Source organism: Lactuca virosa, chromosome 4 (genome assembly GCF_052849685.1).
Source record: "Lactuca virosa cultivar CGN04683 chromosome 4, Lactuca_virosa_CGN04683_v6, whole genome shotgun sequence".
NCBI classification, from domain to species: Eukaryota; Viridiplantae; Streptophyta; class Magnoliopsida; order Asterales; family Asteraceae; genus Lactuca; species Lactuca virosa.
In genome coordinates this window covers 336,769,521-336,784,454 of record NC_136429.1, presented here as the reverse complement: position 1 = coordinate 336,784,454, position 14,934 = coordinate 336,769,521, and the positions used below count along the sequence as shown (strand labels likewise).

The following is a 14,934-nucleotide window of genomic DNA, read 5'->3' as shown; positions in this document are numbered from 1 at the left end:
GTATTGCCACATGTTGTTGCCTTGGGGCAGTTTCTCCTGAAGTGGCCAACCTCTCCACATCCATAGCAAGCTTGACCAGCGCCCGCTCCCGGAGCCTGGTTGGTTGGTTGGGCTGGTGCCTTGCAGTATCGATCTGTGTGCCTTCTTTCCACAGCTGTTGCAATTCAACTCACGGCAGGGTCCGTGATGATGAAAGTTACACTTGTTGCACAGAGGTAGTTTCCCAGCATAAACACCAGTATGATCTTGGGTGGTTGGAACAGCTGCTGGAGCAGCAGCAGGTGTAGTAGCAGCATGAACTGCCACTGTTTGTTGTTTCTTGGAGGGCTCCTGCGAAGACTGGCCCTTCCGCTTGTTCCAGGATTTCTTCTTCTTCCCATCACTCTCCTTTTGTGGTTCTGAGACAGCTGCTACCTCATCTAGATCGACTCCATGATCGATCAGAGTCTGCGCCAGGCACTTGGCGCTATCAAATGTAGTCGATCTAGCAGCCAAGACATTCCCTTTGGTTGGGGCCATCAGTCCCCAGATGTACCTTTCAATCTTTTTGCTTTCTGGGGTGACCATTCCCGGACAAAGGAGAGCCAGATCACAGAATCTAGCAGTGTAGGCAGCGATGTCGGAACCCTTCATCTTCAGATTCCAAAGTTCATGCTCCAACTTTTGCACCTCGCCCCTCGGGCAGTATTCAGCAAGCATGAGTTCCTTCAGTCTTTCTCAACCCATGGAATTAGCCACTGGCAGAGTTAGGGATTTGACTTGACCATTCCACCAGGTCAAAGCTCTATCGGTGAAGGTGCAGGTGGCGAACTTCACCTTGTTGGCTTCGGAACAGGCGCAAATTTCGAAGATGGATTCAATCTTCTCGAACCATCGAGTCAGAGCGATGACACTTCCATTTCAATCGAAGGACTTGGGTTTTGCAGTCATGAAGTCCTTGTAGGAACACTCCTATTGATGTCACTGACTTCCGTCTTGTCTTTGAGGGTCGGTTCCACCTCCATCCCTTCCAACGTTCACTTGTGCCATTGCTGCAGTCACGGCGGCTGTAACTGCTGCCTGGAACATGACGGGGTCGAACTGAGGGGGTGGTGGTGGTGGCGGGGTGTCGTCGTTTCTTCTGTCGGATCTTGTTTGGGGAGGCATCTTGTCCTAGAAACAATCAGGAGAAAGAGGATGGTAAGTCCTCGAGATATATGAACAAGATATATCTCTTCCTGATAAATAAAAGTATTCTACCAAGCGATAAGCAAAGAAATGTTACTAATGCAAGTAAGTTATCGCTTAAGAAGGAAGAGGTAGCAACACTTGAAATGAATCTATATACTGAATTTGGCTCTAGCTAAAATACTCCTATAGTATTTTATGTTGAGTGCTTTTGGTTCTTGGTAAGTTTTAGGCTTGCCGTAACACCACAGTCACTCCCAAGCACATGTTGGTCATGTCTCGAATGAATATAGTTGATCAGACTATATTGACCCTAGACATGATTACATAACTGCCCAGGTTTAACCGCAGTGTCTCAACATCCAAATACTTTTGTTTTGTTCTATCTATGACTCTGGTTCTGTTATGTGTGCATACTTGTATACTTTTTGCAAAATACTTATACTTTGGAAAATATACTTTTAGTCTTCAGAGCGCTTCGGCCCCTTAGTATTTATAGTTGTATACCACGTAAGGTTCGGTATACTTAGTTCACTATAAACAAGGGCTCTGATACCAATCTGTCGCACCCCAAAACGGGAATGGCGGAAACGTTCTGGGGGTGGAGGACGTCATGTATAGCATCACAACCAATGTATAATAGCAATCATAGCAACACAACCAATACAATGGATACATATATGAAAAATGTTTACATCAGTTTGAAACATGTTTTAAATACATCAAAAGTATGTAAAATATAAACATAAGACTCTTCTTGCTCCAGCTTCTCAAAAATCCAGAAGGTACCTGTCTACTGATTTCCTGAGAATACAAGCAGTTTGAAAGAGTATAAGCATAAAGCTGGTAAGTTGATAAGCGATATTTTGTAATGAAAACTTATTGATGAATTTGTAAGAATGTTCGTATGTTTCCAAGAAAATCCAATATTTTCTTTAGTGAGAGCGTAATGTTACCATCTTTGGGTGAAACCATGAGTGTTCGTTACTGAAAACTGTTGTGGTATGTGAAAATACATCTTTTGTGACTAGCTATTGCCAATTACAATATGTAGGTATTCCGTATGAAAATCATTGTATAAACGGATCTGTTTGAAAACCCTGGCTATCACCAGTATATGTAGTATGTTTTATTACTTAAAATAAAACCATGTAGTGAAATCCCTGGAATCCGCCAGTTGTAGTGTGTAGTAGTTCTATTAGTGAAAATAAAACTGTTGAAGAATGAAAACTTGTAAACCAAAAGTAGTTTATACATATTGTGAGTCGTATAACCATGCTTGATATGACCTAGTGACCTTTTCAACGTTCTTCAGGCGTTGGTTAAATGACATTTGCCACCTTAGGCATGCCTGCCTAACTGTAGCTAGCAGTCCAGGTGTGGGATTGTCAATCCCGAATAGATCTATTCACAAATCTCACGCTCTCCCTCCAGGAGACTCTGGTTATACTATGATAGGATTTAGCCCTATACACCTAAGGGTACAGTTTTGAAGTAGTGCCTCACAATGTTGTACAATCTAGTTTACATGTAGTTCTGTAGTGTTATACTGTAGTGAAATCTGTATGTGTACTGTATGTAGTGACAATTACACTTAAATAATCATGAAATGCCATGTTCAGGTAGTGATGTATACCATAACTAAATCTGCCATAGTTTATATGATTAGTAGTGAAAATCTCTGGACTTCAAAGAGTTACGTTTAGAAAATCCAAAACTATACCTATTATAGTTTGTGTGTATGAATATGTATGGAGTTGTATGAATTCCCCAAACTATAACTATTATAGTTTGCATGTATAGTGTTGTTGATGTGAATATTAAGTATGAAAAACTATGTAATTTTTGGTTATAAGTTGAAAGCGTCCCTTATGCTCAACATAGTACAACAGGGATAAAATCTGAGAATTTACATGAGCTTTATACTTGTTAAAAAAAACCCTTTTGTATTAGTTTACAAAAGTATATATGTTTGACTTGTATCCCCCCTGAAAACGTTTTAAAAACTAGTAAAAGTGTAGGGGTATGAACTCACCTTGAGAGAGTGGTTTGTATGAAAGATCGGTATGAGATGTTGAGTGTCAAGTGAAGCCTCAAACACAATTTGATCCTAATTAAAATGTAATGACAAATATAGGAGTCAAATGAAGGTATTTCACTACTAGATGTGATAGAGAATCACTCTAGGGACTTGGAACCACTTGCACTAAGTGTTAGAACCTTATAGGATTGAGTAAGGGGAGTGTATGGCAACTTTAAAGGTGTGTGCGGCCATGGGTGTGCGGCCCATGGGGTGTGCAGCCGTACACTCATGATGGAAGGTGTCTTTGAGGTGTTCTCAAGGTCCATACTTGCATCCATGAAGTTTTCTAGGTCCATACTTAGTTATAGTGCAAGTTAAGTGTCTTAGAAGTGGGTTTACGGTCCCTAGGTGGGTGTGTGATCGCACAAAGGAGTGTGTTGCCGTACATGTGTGTGGGCGTACATACACAGGGGTGTGCGACCGTACACCCTTCATGTTTGTGTCCAAAATGCCAACTTTAAAGTGCAACAAGGCTAGGGTCATGTCCAACCCGAAGATAGAAGTCAAACTCTCACTTTGGAGGGTCTTTTAGGAGTGTGCGGCCACCTTATGGGGGTGTGCGGCCGCACTCCCTTCTAAACATGAGGAACATGACGAATATTGTTGACTTAAAGCTTAGATACAGTGGCCTTCCATGGTTAACAAGTTAGAGGATGAATTACTCACGTTCTTGATGCTTTGGAGGCTTCACGGTTGAAGAAGCTTGAGAGAATGGTGTAGTGTGCGGCCAAGGAGTGAAAGGAATGAAGGGAAAGGGGTCTACCCTTTATATAAGGGTGAGTGTGCTGCCAAGAGGTGGGTGTGCGGCCGCACACCCATGTGTACAGCCATACACTCCTCCTAAAGGTGTGTATGGCCCGGTTTTGTTACTATACGACTTGCTAACTCATTCCTAACCTCAACCTTGGTTATACTCATGCTTAGAACGCTTAAATGAACCCTTAAACAGCACAAGAAGTTAACAGAACAAGTTTAACATTGATTGAATTGACTAAGTGTACAAGATAGATGTTCCGAGTTGTCACAATAAAACCATTATCCTAAACAATATCATAAAAACAATAGTAAAAAAGAGTGTTTCAACTAACATCCAAGTACATCAGAGTCATGTAATATGCGGAACAATGTGTTGTGTGCAATGAAGTCATCCCCGAGCTCTTCCTTTTTCAAAACAGAAGTACCTGAAACGTAAACTGAAAACGGTAAGCACAAAACTTAGTCAGTTCCCCAAGATACCACATACCATAAATATGAAACATATAATGGTCCCCGTCTGGTAAATATATAAACACATACACATGCAAGAGTCACACAAATAACTAGCATCCTAAACATAACAAACCATGAGCCTGCATTGGTGCCTTAGACCCGCTAAACACAGTGATGAATCTCACCTCAAGCCGCTGATCCGGAAGATCCCCGTGCTAACATCATCAAATAATGTCCAGCTAATAATGGGATCTCGACCCATAATCAAGAATCTAAATCACTTGTCTAATAACCAGGGTAAAAGACCATTTTACCCTTTTCTTACTTGGCCCGAAACCAAGGCCCAACCCATTTGCTCAAAAAGTCTAATTTCCTAAATGGCATCCCAAGGCCCAATATGGCCCAACTTTCTAATTAGGCCTAAAACTATCATGGACCTGATTCCACGAAAGCCCAAAATTTATCCATGACCCAAAGTCAAAAGTCCATCGTACTCATCAAAGGCCCAAAAATCCCTATTATGCTCTTATTGGGTTAAGTCAAGTCGTCCAAACACAAATCTAGTCCCTAGATACGGTCTTAAATCATAAAGTTGCCAACATTTGTCACATGCATGCCTTAATGGGACCCAAAACCCGTTTTTATCCTTCTAAACCCATATTATGAACGCCAACTTAATCGTGGCTCACCCAAACCCATCAAGATGACATTTTTATGCACCCACAACCTCAGAAGTGCTAAGATCCAACATTCTAAGATCTTGGAGTAGCTCATACTCACAAGGATGACTCTAAGCACCAAAATAAACCTCAAACATACCCTATACTAGATCTAACACATAGAGTCAGCAAGTTGGAAACTTTATACCTCCTGGAAGTTGATTAGGATAATTAGAGCTTGGATCCAAAAGCTCCAAGCCAAGAATTGCTTCCAACAAGAACTCCTTCTTCTCCAAGGCACACCAAAATCACATCAAAAACCTCAAAATGCTCAAATGGAAGCTAGGGTTTCGAATCTAGGGTTTAATGGGATGGAGGCTGAAGATAAGAGGGATTGGAGTTGAGTTAAGATCATTAAATAGGGTCCAAGACCCTAAATTAAGGTTTGCATGAGGCTGGAGTACGCCCAACATACTCCATAAGGTGTCGCGATCCCCCTGCCTAGTACGCCCGTCGTACTCCTTATGTACGCCATGCGTCCTAGGCTTAGCTTAAAGTCACCAAACTTCCGAAAGCCATAAACTATTCATTCTAAATCCGTTTTCGACGATCCTTATATCCATGGAAAGGTAATGAGAAGCTCTACACTTCTCTCAACTCCCCCTTTCCATAAAAATTTTCGAACTAAAATCCAAAATTCATAAAAGGCTCGAACTGCCACTTTACTGATATACCCTTGGAATCAAAACACAACCCGAACTCCCAGATCCTCTAACCTATATTATCCACACACAAAAGGGGGGGGGGTCTAAGTCTCTTTCCGAAAGGCCCTAAGCCTTATGATAACCGATCTTCGGGTCACGGCCCCAAATTATGAAACGATTCGAAACAGAGTGTTACAATAACTACTTGTGGATTCACCATCATATGTATTAGAAATCCAATCTGCATCATAATATCCTTAAAGGACAAAAAGATATCTCGTGTAACATGAATCATAATGCATTATATGCTTTAAATATCTAATTGCTCTAAATAAAACATACTAATGATCTTTGCTTAGATTATGAGAGTAGCGACTCAATCTACTTACACTATATGCCAAGTCCAGTCTAATACAATTCATAATATATATCATGCTTCCAAGAACTTTAGTATATTCTAACTAAGTTACACTATCACCTAGATTCTTCTTAACATGACTAGAAGGATCAAATTGGGAAATAAACTAACTTGTCATCATAGTGTCTAAAGTTTTCACGTACACTTGTAACATTTTATGATTTTATTAAAAGTGTATATGTAACACCCTATTTTGTAAGCTAGTAGTGATAGAATGGGGTAAAATTGTTCTTTTGAAAAGAGTTGGTTATGTAATGAAAATTTATGTAAATGTTGGTAAAATAATATAATGAGAAAGTTGTGTTGCGTTAATAAAGAACTTGTTATTAATTTTAATAAACTTGTCGACCGATAGCCTATGTTTGAGGCTATGAAAATTAGACTTAATAAAATCAAAATGAGTGGTTCTTGATTTTAAAATGTAATCATGACAATATAGAACGGGTAAAAGAAATAATCGAGTAACACATAGTGTGTATGATAAAGTTATGGGCATTGAAGTTTAGAGGTTAAATGGGACTTAAGGTGGTAAATGTACATTGCTAAAATGGGTAAATATGAGGATTACGTGGAATGTATTTTTCATTACAAAGGCCAGGTAAATGTGTCGAGTTTCATATGCTTGAGTTACTAAACTACATTGCTAATATGTGCAAGTTTGGGAAAAACACAAAACGTGTTTTGGTTACATAGATTGTGTAACATTGACAATATTCATTAAGTTAGATAAAAGGGTATGTTGGCTATTTGGTTACATGGGATAAAATTCTTGAAGGGTCTTGAAGACCAAATTGAAGCATTTTGAGTAAAAATGAAAGGAGAACACACGAAGTAATCTATCCTTACTTGAATCAAAGGTATACTCTTATATTCTCTTAATAATGCTCAGATTCATGGCTGAAATGAAAAATGGCTTATGAACCCTAATTTCCATATATTTTTAGATAGTGATATTCTTGATAGATAAGAATGAATTAGTCCATTGAATCCTTATTGACATGATTTGAACTTCTAAGTAAAAGCATGGAAATCTTGATACGATGAAATTGGAAGTGACAAGTTAAACCCTAAATTGGGGTAAATTGTTAGGAACTTGGAAACAAGCTTGTATGTTTATTAATTAATGTAAATTAAAGCTTTAGTGGAAAAACTTAAGATATGAAATGAAGCATCCCTCTTTTTTATTTAGTTATTAACATCAATTAAAAATAATTTTATTATTTTAAAATCACTATATACATAGAAATAAGGTCCCATAGTCTTTTAAATACAATTTTAATAAATTCAAACATCAAAATTAAGATGGCGAAACAATAATGACATCATTACATCATTTCAACTACCCATTACATCAACAGTAGCTTTCTAAAACAAAATCGACCCTTATTTCTTCCTTTTCAATTATAAACCTGAATACATGTAAACGTACGTAGTTTAGGCATTCAGAATGTCTAGTGATGATTACCAGGATTTCACACCTTTAAAGTCAATGGAATTGAAACGTTCCTTTTGATAAAAGTTAAGTCTTTAATTATCAACAATTTGGATAGTCTTTAACTTATTGAAAACTCTTAAAGCTTTAGTCATTGGAAAACCATAAGCCATTTCAAAAGAAAAAAAAATCATAAGTCATTATCCATCATTTAATCATAATAAAAATATCATGATTAGAGTCATAATTAAAATATCATCAGTATAATCATAATAAAAATATCATCATTATAGTCATAATTAAAATATCGTTATTAGATTCATAATCAAAATATCGTCATTGTAGTCATAAATTGAGTACATTCAATGCAATATGCTTTTAACCCTTCCAAAGTCAATCTCATATGTCCAACATCACAATTTATAAATTCATAATTCATAAAGCGAAAATTATCTCAAGTCATCATCAAGAAAGGTGGGCCGACTACCAATTATTGGAAGGAATTTCTAAGTCATGTCTAGGATAATGTACCCACTCACAAAATCCATATACAAGGTAGGTAGCCTTGCATGTAAGTGAGGTAATGTCTCTGATATCATCACTAAGGGGTCGTTTGATAGTTGCTAACTGAGTTAGAGCGGACTGGGTTAGAAACTGACTGAGTTAGAAGTTCTGACTAGGTTAACTTCTGACTGAAACTTATTGTTTGATTTTACATCTGACTGACTGTACAAAATGACTATATTACCCTCAAACAACATTTTTTTATGATGATTCCTTTATGATTCACCATTTAATTTATAAATGGTCATGCTATATACAACATCTCCAACTTTCATTTTACAACGTTTTCTCCTATTTTGCATAACCCATTGATTAGTGTTCCACATTTTAAATAAAAAGCAATAAACATGGAATAATTATAATTACAAACGAAGACATAATGCTATTGTTTTTTTTTCTCAAATGTGCAACACTTAAAATTTGTAACACCCAAATTTTCAAAACAATTTTTCACATTTTATAAAACACGTTTTCATTCATAATCGTTATAAAAACACCATTGTATCACATAACATCATCTCCCAAGATCATAATAAAATCTCCCCGCGTGTGTACTGATCAAGCCGGCGCCTTCCCGCGATCCTCGCTGGTACCTGAGACACATAACACAGCACTGTAAGCATAAATGCCTAGTGAGTTCCCCAAAATACCACACATAACACATATTAGCCACTCGAGGCTATAACTCTGTTTGACACTCTGGTCAAAGTGTCTCTGTGGGACCCCCCCAGTCCCATAACTCTGTGGGCCCTCTGGCCCTAACTCTATGGGTCCTCTGACCCTAACTCTGTGGACCTTCCGGTCCTAACTCTGAAAACTCTGTAACATACATAGCATATAACACATAGAAATCACATCATGCAAAAGCATACACAATACTCTGTCTTATAGCTCTAATTACCACTCTAGGTAAAGTATAGTGAGAAGACTCACATCGGTTAACTCGGTAAAGCTCGAACTCTGTAAAGTCGGGTCTAGCCTCCGCCTAATCATATGAAATAAACACTCTGAATCAATACATCTCTCAAGGCTAGACTATTCCTCCTCTTAGTACTCTCAGAAGGGTAAAAGACCATTTTACCCCTCTCATGGCTCAAAGACCCTAAAGTTGACCAAACCCTAAAAGTCAATAAAGGTCAACGGTCAAACTTTGACCCGACTCGCCGAGTGCACTTGGGCGACTCGGCGAGTCTACACGTGCCCACTATCTTTCTGATCTCGCATGACACGTCGAGTCTTTCCCTTTACTCGACGGGTGACACCTGGCATGAATCGCGGGGCCACCCCGACTCAACTCGCCGAGTCTGTTCATGGACTCGGCGAATTCCGCCTTGAACTCCAGTCCTCTAATTCCCTCTGACTCACTGAGTCAACCCTATGCTCCACGAGTCGTCACAGATTGCGAGTCGCGGGGCTACCCGACTCTACTCGTCGAGTCCGTTCATGGACTCGACGAGTTTATTCCATGCACATCCTCAAACAACTTCCTGAGGTCAGATCCAGTCCTCTAACCAATAGATCTATCATTCCCAAACCCAATAACCACGTAAAGTTTCCATCTTGATGCACATACAACATCTATTTGATCATATATGATGATTTAGCCCCAAATACCATAACTCAAGGTCATAGCCTCCATTGTTATTCAAAAAGCTTAATGAATAAGGCTCTCTGGACCTCTATGGATCCAGATCCAAAGCCTCCTCATCATAAGGGACTATTTGGGCTTCAAATCTAAGCAACAAAGGGTCTAAGAAACCCTAAATCCATATGATCATCATAAGAACAGAAGGGGAGTCGAATTATTACCTCAAATGTGAAGATCTTAGCTCCAAATCCACAGAATAGCAATCTCCTATGCTTCCTCTTGGCTAGTACCTCCTTCTTCTTGCTAAACAACACTCCCAAGGTCAAAAAACTGGCTTCCTTCCTCTCCCAAAACGCTCAAGCACTCTAGGGTTTCTCTCTATGACTGGTGACCTCAAATGGCGGCCATAAGGGCCTTTAAATAGTCCCCAAACCCGAGAAATTAGGGTTTCATTAAACAGCGTGGACTCGCCGAGTCCACGTATGGACTCGCCGAGTCCACGTATGGACTCGCCGAGTCCAGTCATTAACCCGGATGGAGATTCGCGACTCTACTCGGCGAGTCTGAGCGCCTACTCGCCGAGTCTCTCTCCAAAACTCAATAAAATACATAATTTAAGATACCTGGGAATCCGGATGTTACAAAATTACCTTGATGTTTTGTTTTATTTGAGATTTAATAATCAAGTAAAGCATTATATAGGTACCTATTTCTTGGCTATACTACTATCACCATGCCTCCTTTCTTCCAAACATGTCTAATTTTAAAATCCTTGAAAAGTTAAGAACCACATATTTTCTTTGAGATGTCATTTCCACAGTATTTTTTCTTCACCTCCTTGTTTTTGTTTTGCATCGAGAGAGAAAAGTTAAGAGTATAGATAGATAATATCTCATCTTTATTAGCTTTCTTTCCACCAATTTCTATTCTGTCAAGTGGATGATTACTACAACCTGTTTTATGTCGTTCAAGAAAAAAACAACCTGCTTCACCATTTGTTGCAAATTGTTGTTTCTCTTCTTTATCATCCCAAGAAAATAAATTTCTCTGTTTTTTGTTTTCCTGTAACTTTTTAAACCAAAAGCATTAAAAGGTCCATGTGACAATCGATTCCGTTCAATTTCAATGACAATCGATTTCAAAGAAGGGCCATACCTGCAACTAGAATGGTGAATCATAAAAAATCGATTTCGACACAGCTTAAAAAATCGATTTCAACACAGCTTAAAAATTCGATTTTGCAGAGATGAGAATTGCAAACCTGTAAATTAGGTCAAACGGAAATAAATCACTGTTCAAAGAGGAGCGATGTGGAAGGCCAGAAGGAACGAGGTGTGAGGTTGAAGGAAGAAAGTGTTCGCAAGTGAGAAGGGCAATAGAGGGAAAGAAGGGTTCTGTCTGGGTCAGCCATTATTTTTTCTTGGACTCGGTAAGCCATCGATCAGCCATCCACTGACCGAGTAAGAGCAAATATTTTCTTATCAAACGAGCTAACTCAGACCGAGTCAGATAAAAGCTCTGACCGGACCCAGTCAGAGTGAAATCAAACAGCCCGTAAGTAGTTTTACGCTTTTGGTCATAATCATCTATATAGTCATTTACCATAGATTTTTATGTTGGACAAACTCAAGTCATTCCCAACCTAGCATGAATGCAAAAATTCACAAGGAAAATGTCATGTGTAAAACAACATATTCATTTAGTCTTCAAAATGTAATCCTATAAAATATAATTTCATGAATATGCACATAGTTACATATTATATTTCGCATAGCAAACAAATTCGTAAACATTTATTCATACTTCGTTTCATATAATTCATCATTTGTTAATAGGAACATATATATTTGGTAGGTACTCACCTGATAGTCAACAATAAATTCTTGTAATATGGTTTCGCCATAAATGTATAGAAAATTTTCCCTATTTAAATAAGTGCATGGTGCCATACATTCTTCCCAAGTATCAAATCTTCTCAAGTCACCCAATAAGCTAGTACCGATCTTCCTAAATCACTAGATACATAAAAAGACTCTGCCCAAAAAAAGACCGAAGACTAAACCGGTCTAAATGAAACCGGATCCAAAAAAATATAAGACTGTTTTGAAAAAAAGACTTAACCGTTCCAAGACTGATCCCAAAAATACCAGACCATTTCGAGACCGATCCAAGACCGGTCTCAGAGACCAGAAGCCAAAGTTTTTATACATATCAATTATTGATTTAATCATACATTTGTTGGTCATAAATTACCCAATTTTTTTAATAAAATTTTAATGTATCATTTTTAGTAAATCTTAATGTATAATTTTGGTGTTAATCATATATTTTTTAATGAAAAAACTCGAATTTGAAAAACCAAAAAATTCCGAAACCAACAAGAAAAACCCAAAAATAAATCCGAAAAGGCAACACGCAAAAACAAAATGAGGAAGATGCTTGATCATTAGTTGATCCATTTGATAACTCTAGTGGGAAAAGCCTTTTTAAGGGAATAAATGTGTTGTCTTTCCTCCTATGTGTTTCTTATTAACAAAGTTCCAACAGCACTTACAAACGAAAATATTTATTGTCATTTATAAGTGATTAGTATTAAAACAAGTAATTTAAGGAGGTATATTTGTCATTGAACAATTATGTCAATTTTCTTTTAGGATATGGTAATTTGAGTACAAAAGGACAACTGCACTGGTGAAGTTTATTACACTGTACATAATTAAATCGAAGCACAAATTATAGAAAACAAACTTTACACAAACAATATCTTCTTCTAGCTTTTTTGCACATAATTATTTCAAGAGATAACTTTCACAATAAACAGCTTCTCTTCACTGATTGCATCTTTCCACTTCTTTATTATGATCCTACAAACAATTTCCACATGGAAAAAACAATGAGTTGTAATTATTAACAATTATATATGCCATTAAGTTTTAGACAACGTCTGGTCCTATGACGTGCCACCTAAGCTTTTTTTTATTAATACTGTTTGCCACGTCAGCATTTGTTATAATCGGTAAAAACGGTAAAAATGTGGCTATTATGGGTAAAAATTAAAGTGCCGGGCCTATATCGGTAAATATAAGTAAAGTATGTTGCTATTTTCCTAAATTGCCCTTCATGTAATTAGGATTATAAGTTATATCTCAAGAACCAGATAAACAGAAGCAAAAAAGGTCACTTACAAATACATGTGGTGGCGAATGTTATGTTTACAAAAGCTAATCGTTATCCCATCTGCCACTGCACCCACAAGATAAAATATATTATTATTATTATAAAAATAAATTACCAACAATTAAACCCTTTTTGAGAAAGGACAAAACTGACAGTCTAGTCTTGTACTGACTTGTACTGTGTTTGTCATGTATTGGACTGGAACTAAAGTCAATGGGACAAAAACTACCCAAAAAGATGGGAAAAGTGCAAAAGACGTTAATGCCCTTCTTATCCTCATCATGTAAAATATACCTTGAGAGTTGGTTCGCCTTTGTTAGGGTTTGAAGCCTGTTTTGCAGCTGCTTGCATCTGAGCTCTTGCAGCTCTACCTGCAGCTGATTGTGCAAATTGTTCTTGTCTGCAAATTCAGTCATGAAAATATCATCATTGAATGGTCCAATCTTTCTAACAAAAGAAGCAATTTGACATTTGAGATAAAAAAAAAAGGGTAGGAGTTTCCATATTGGAAAGCAACAAAATAAACAATATTTGGCACACAAAAGTCACAAAATTTGCAAAAATGGAAGTATTATTGTTTTATAACCTTATGAGAAATGAATGTTCATGTAAACTTTGTAATACCAAGATTTTTGCAAACTCTATCCCTATTCCCTAGTTCCTCACTTCCTCTGATTAGAAAAATTAGAGATGCCCTTTTGATTATTATAGACACTCAAAATTAGAATGGACTGATCCTGGAGTTCAATTTAGAGATACAAACAGTGAACTGAAATATATTTTTTAGGAAGTTAGCATTTAGAAAGAACTTGATGTCGAATTTTAGGAAACATTCAATCGAGTTAACTTAAAAGCTGTCTCCTTCATCGCGAACGTCAAAGTAACCATTAATCCTACATCAAACTACAAAAACAATCCTAGAGCTAAAAACAAGCACAATTGACTGAAATTGCAAAAAATCAAATGAAAAGAGCTAAGAAAAACGAAGGTGTGTTCAAACAAAGAACGATCACAGATTCTGAAGAAGGAATAAACGGATTGAAATGAAACGAAAGAGAATTACCTTTTCTCGGCGGCTTCAGCAGCTTTAGCTCGAGCTTCTTCAGAAGCCCTGCGTTCTTCCTCCAATCTTTCCTCTCTCGCTAACCCTCCATCGAAGCAACCGAAGCAACCCATCTTTTTCTCTTTCTCTTTCTATTTCCCCCAAAGAAAATGTCGCCTTTTCCTGTTTCAATTTGGATCGCCCATATAGACAGCAAAATCATTTCAGTTGTTAAGTCCCTTCATCTTTTATACAATTTCAATTTCAGTCCTTCTAGTTATAAACATTAGCATATTTATCTTATGATCAAACTTAAATATGCGATGAAAATATATTGCTTCAAAGAGATTGAAAAATATCAAAATTATACTGAGGAAGCATGGTAAATGAAGCCCTTTCAAGTTTTACTATTACTAATTTTCTATATATAAATTATTTAGATTTTTAGAAATATACAAGACATGATATGATTTGCGTTACATGAATATCGCTTTTAAATTTTACGCCATCAATATCATGTGACATAACAAGCACATTGTTAATGTTGCTAAAACATTAACAAAATACATATACGTGACGCGTACATTGTATATATGTTTAAAGTGACATATCACTTTTTCAACAGGAGGGGCTTAAACATGATCCACAAAAGTCATACAAATCGGCAACCATTACACAAAGAACATCGTGCATACATATCAAGATGTTGCAAGATCAATAGAGATGAAAAATGACTTGGGTCCGGGATCTAAAGGTCCAATATGATTAAAAAAACTTTTGCGGATGCATATGCATACCTCATTGGCTCACAAGTCATTCATGATTGTTTCCATGATGGAATATGTTGAAATCCTGGATCTTGTTTATGGTGTTGGTTTCAAATTATCAATG

At 37.3% G+C, this 14,934-nt stretch overlaps 1 protein-coding gene across 1 annotated transcript; it reads right to left on the bottom strand.

The window, feature by feature from the left end:
- Window positions 1-12,429: 12,429 nt before the first annotated feature.
- On the bottom strand, window positions 12,430-14,241 carry LOC145168936 (uncharacterized). Its single transcript, XM_079087576.1, has 4 exons — window positions 14,065-14,241; window positions 13,296-13,401; window positions 13,010-13,067; window positions 12,430-12,688 (listed from the first exon to the last, which is right to left on the bottom strand). The coding sequence occupies exons 1-3, from the start codon at window positions 14,175-14,177 to the stop codon at window positions 13,053-13,055; spliced, it is 234 nt and encodes a 77-aa protein (XP_078943702.1). The 5' UTR covers window positions 14,178-14,241; the 3' UTR covers window positions 12,430-12,688; window positions 13,010-13,052.
- Between the last annotated feature and the right edge of the window lie 693 nt (window positions 14,242-14,934).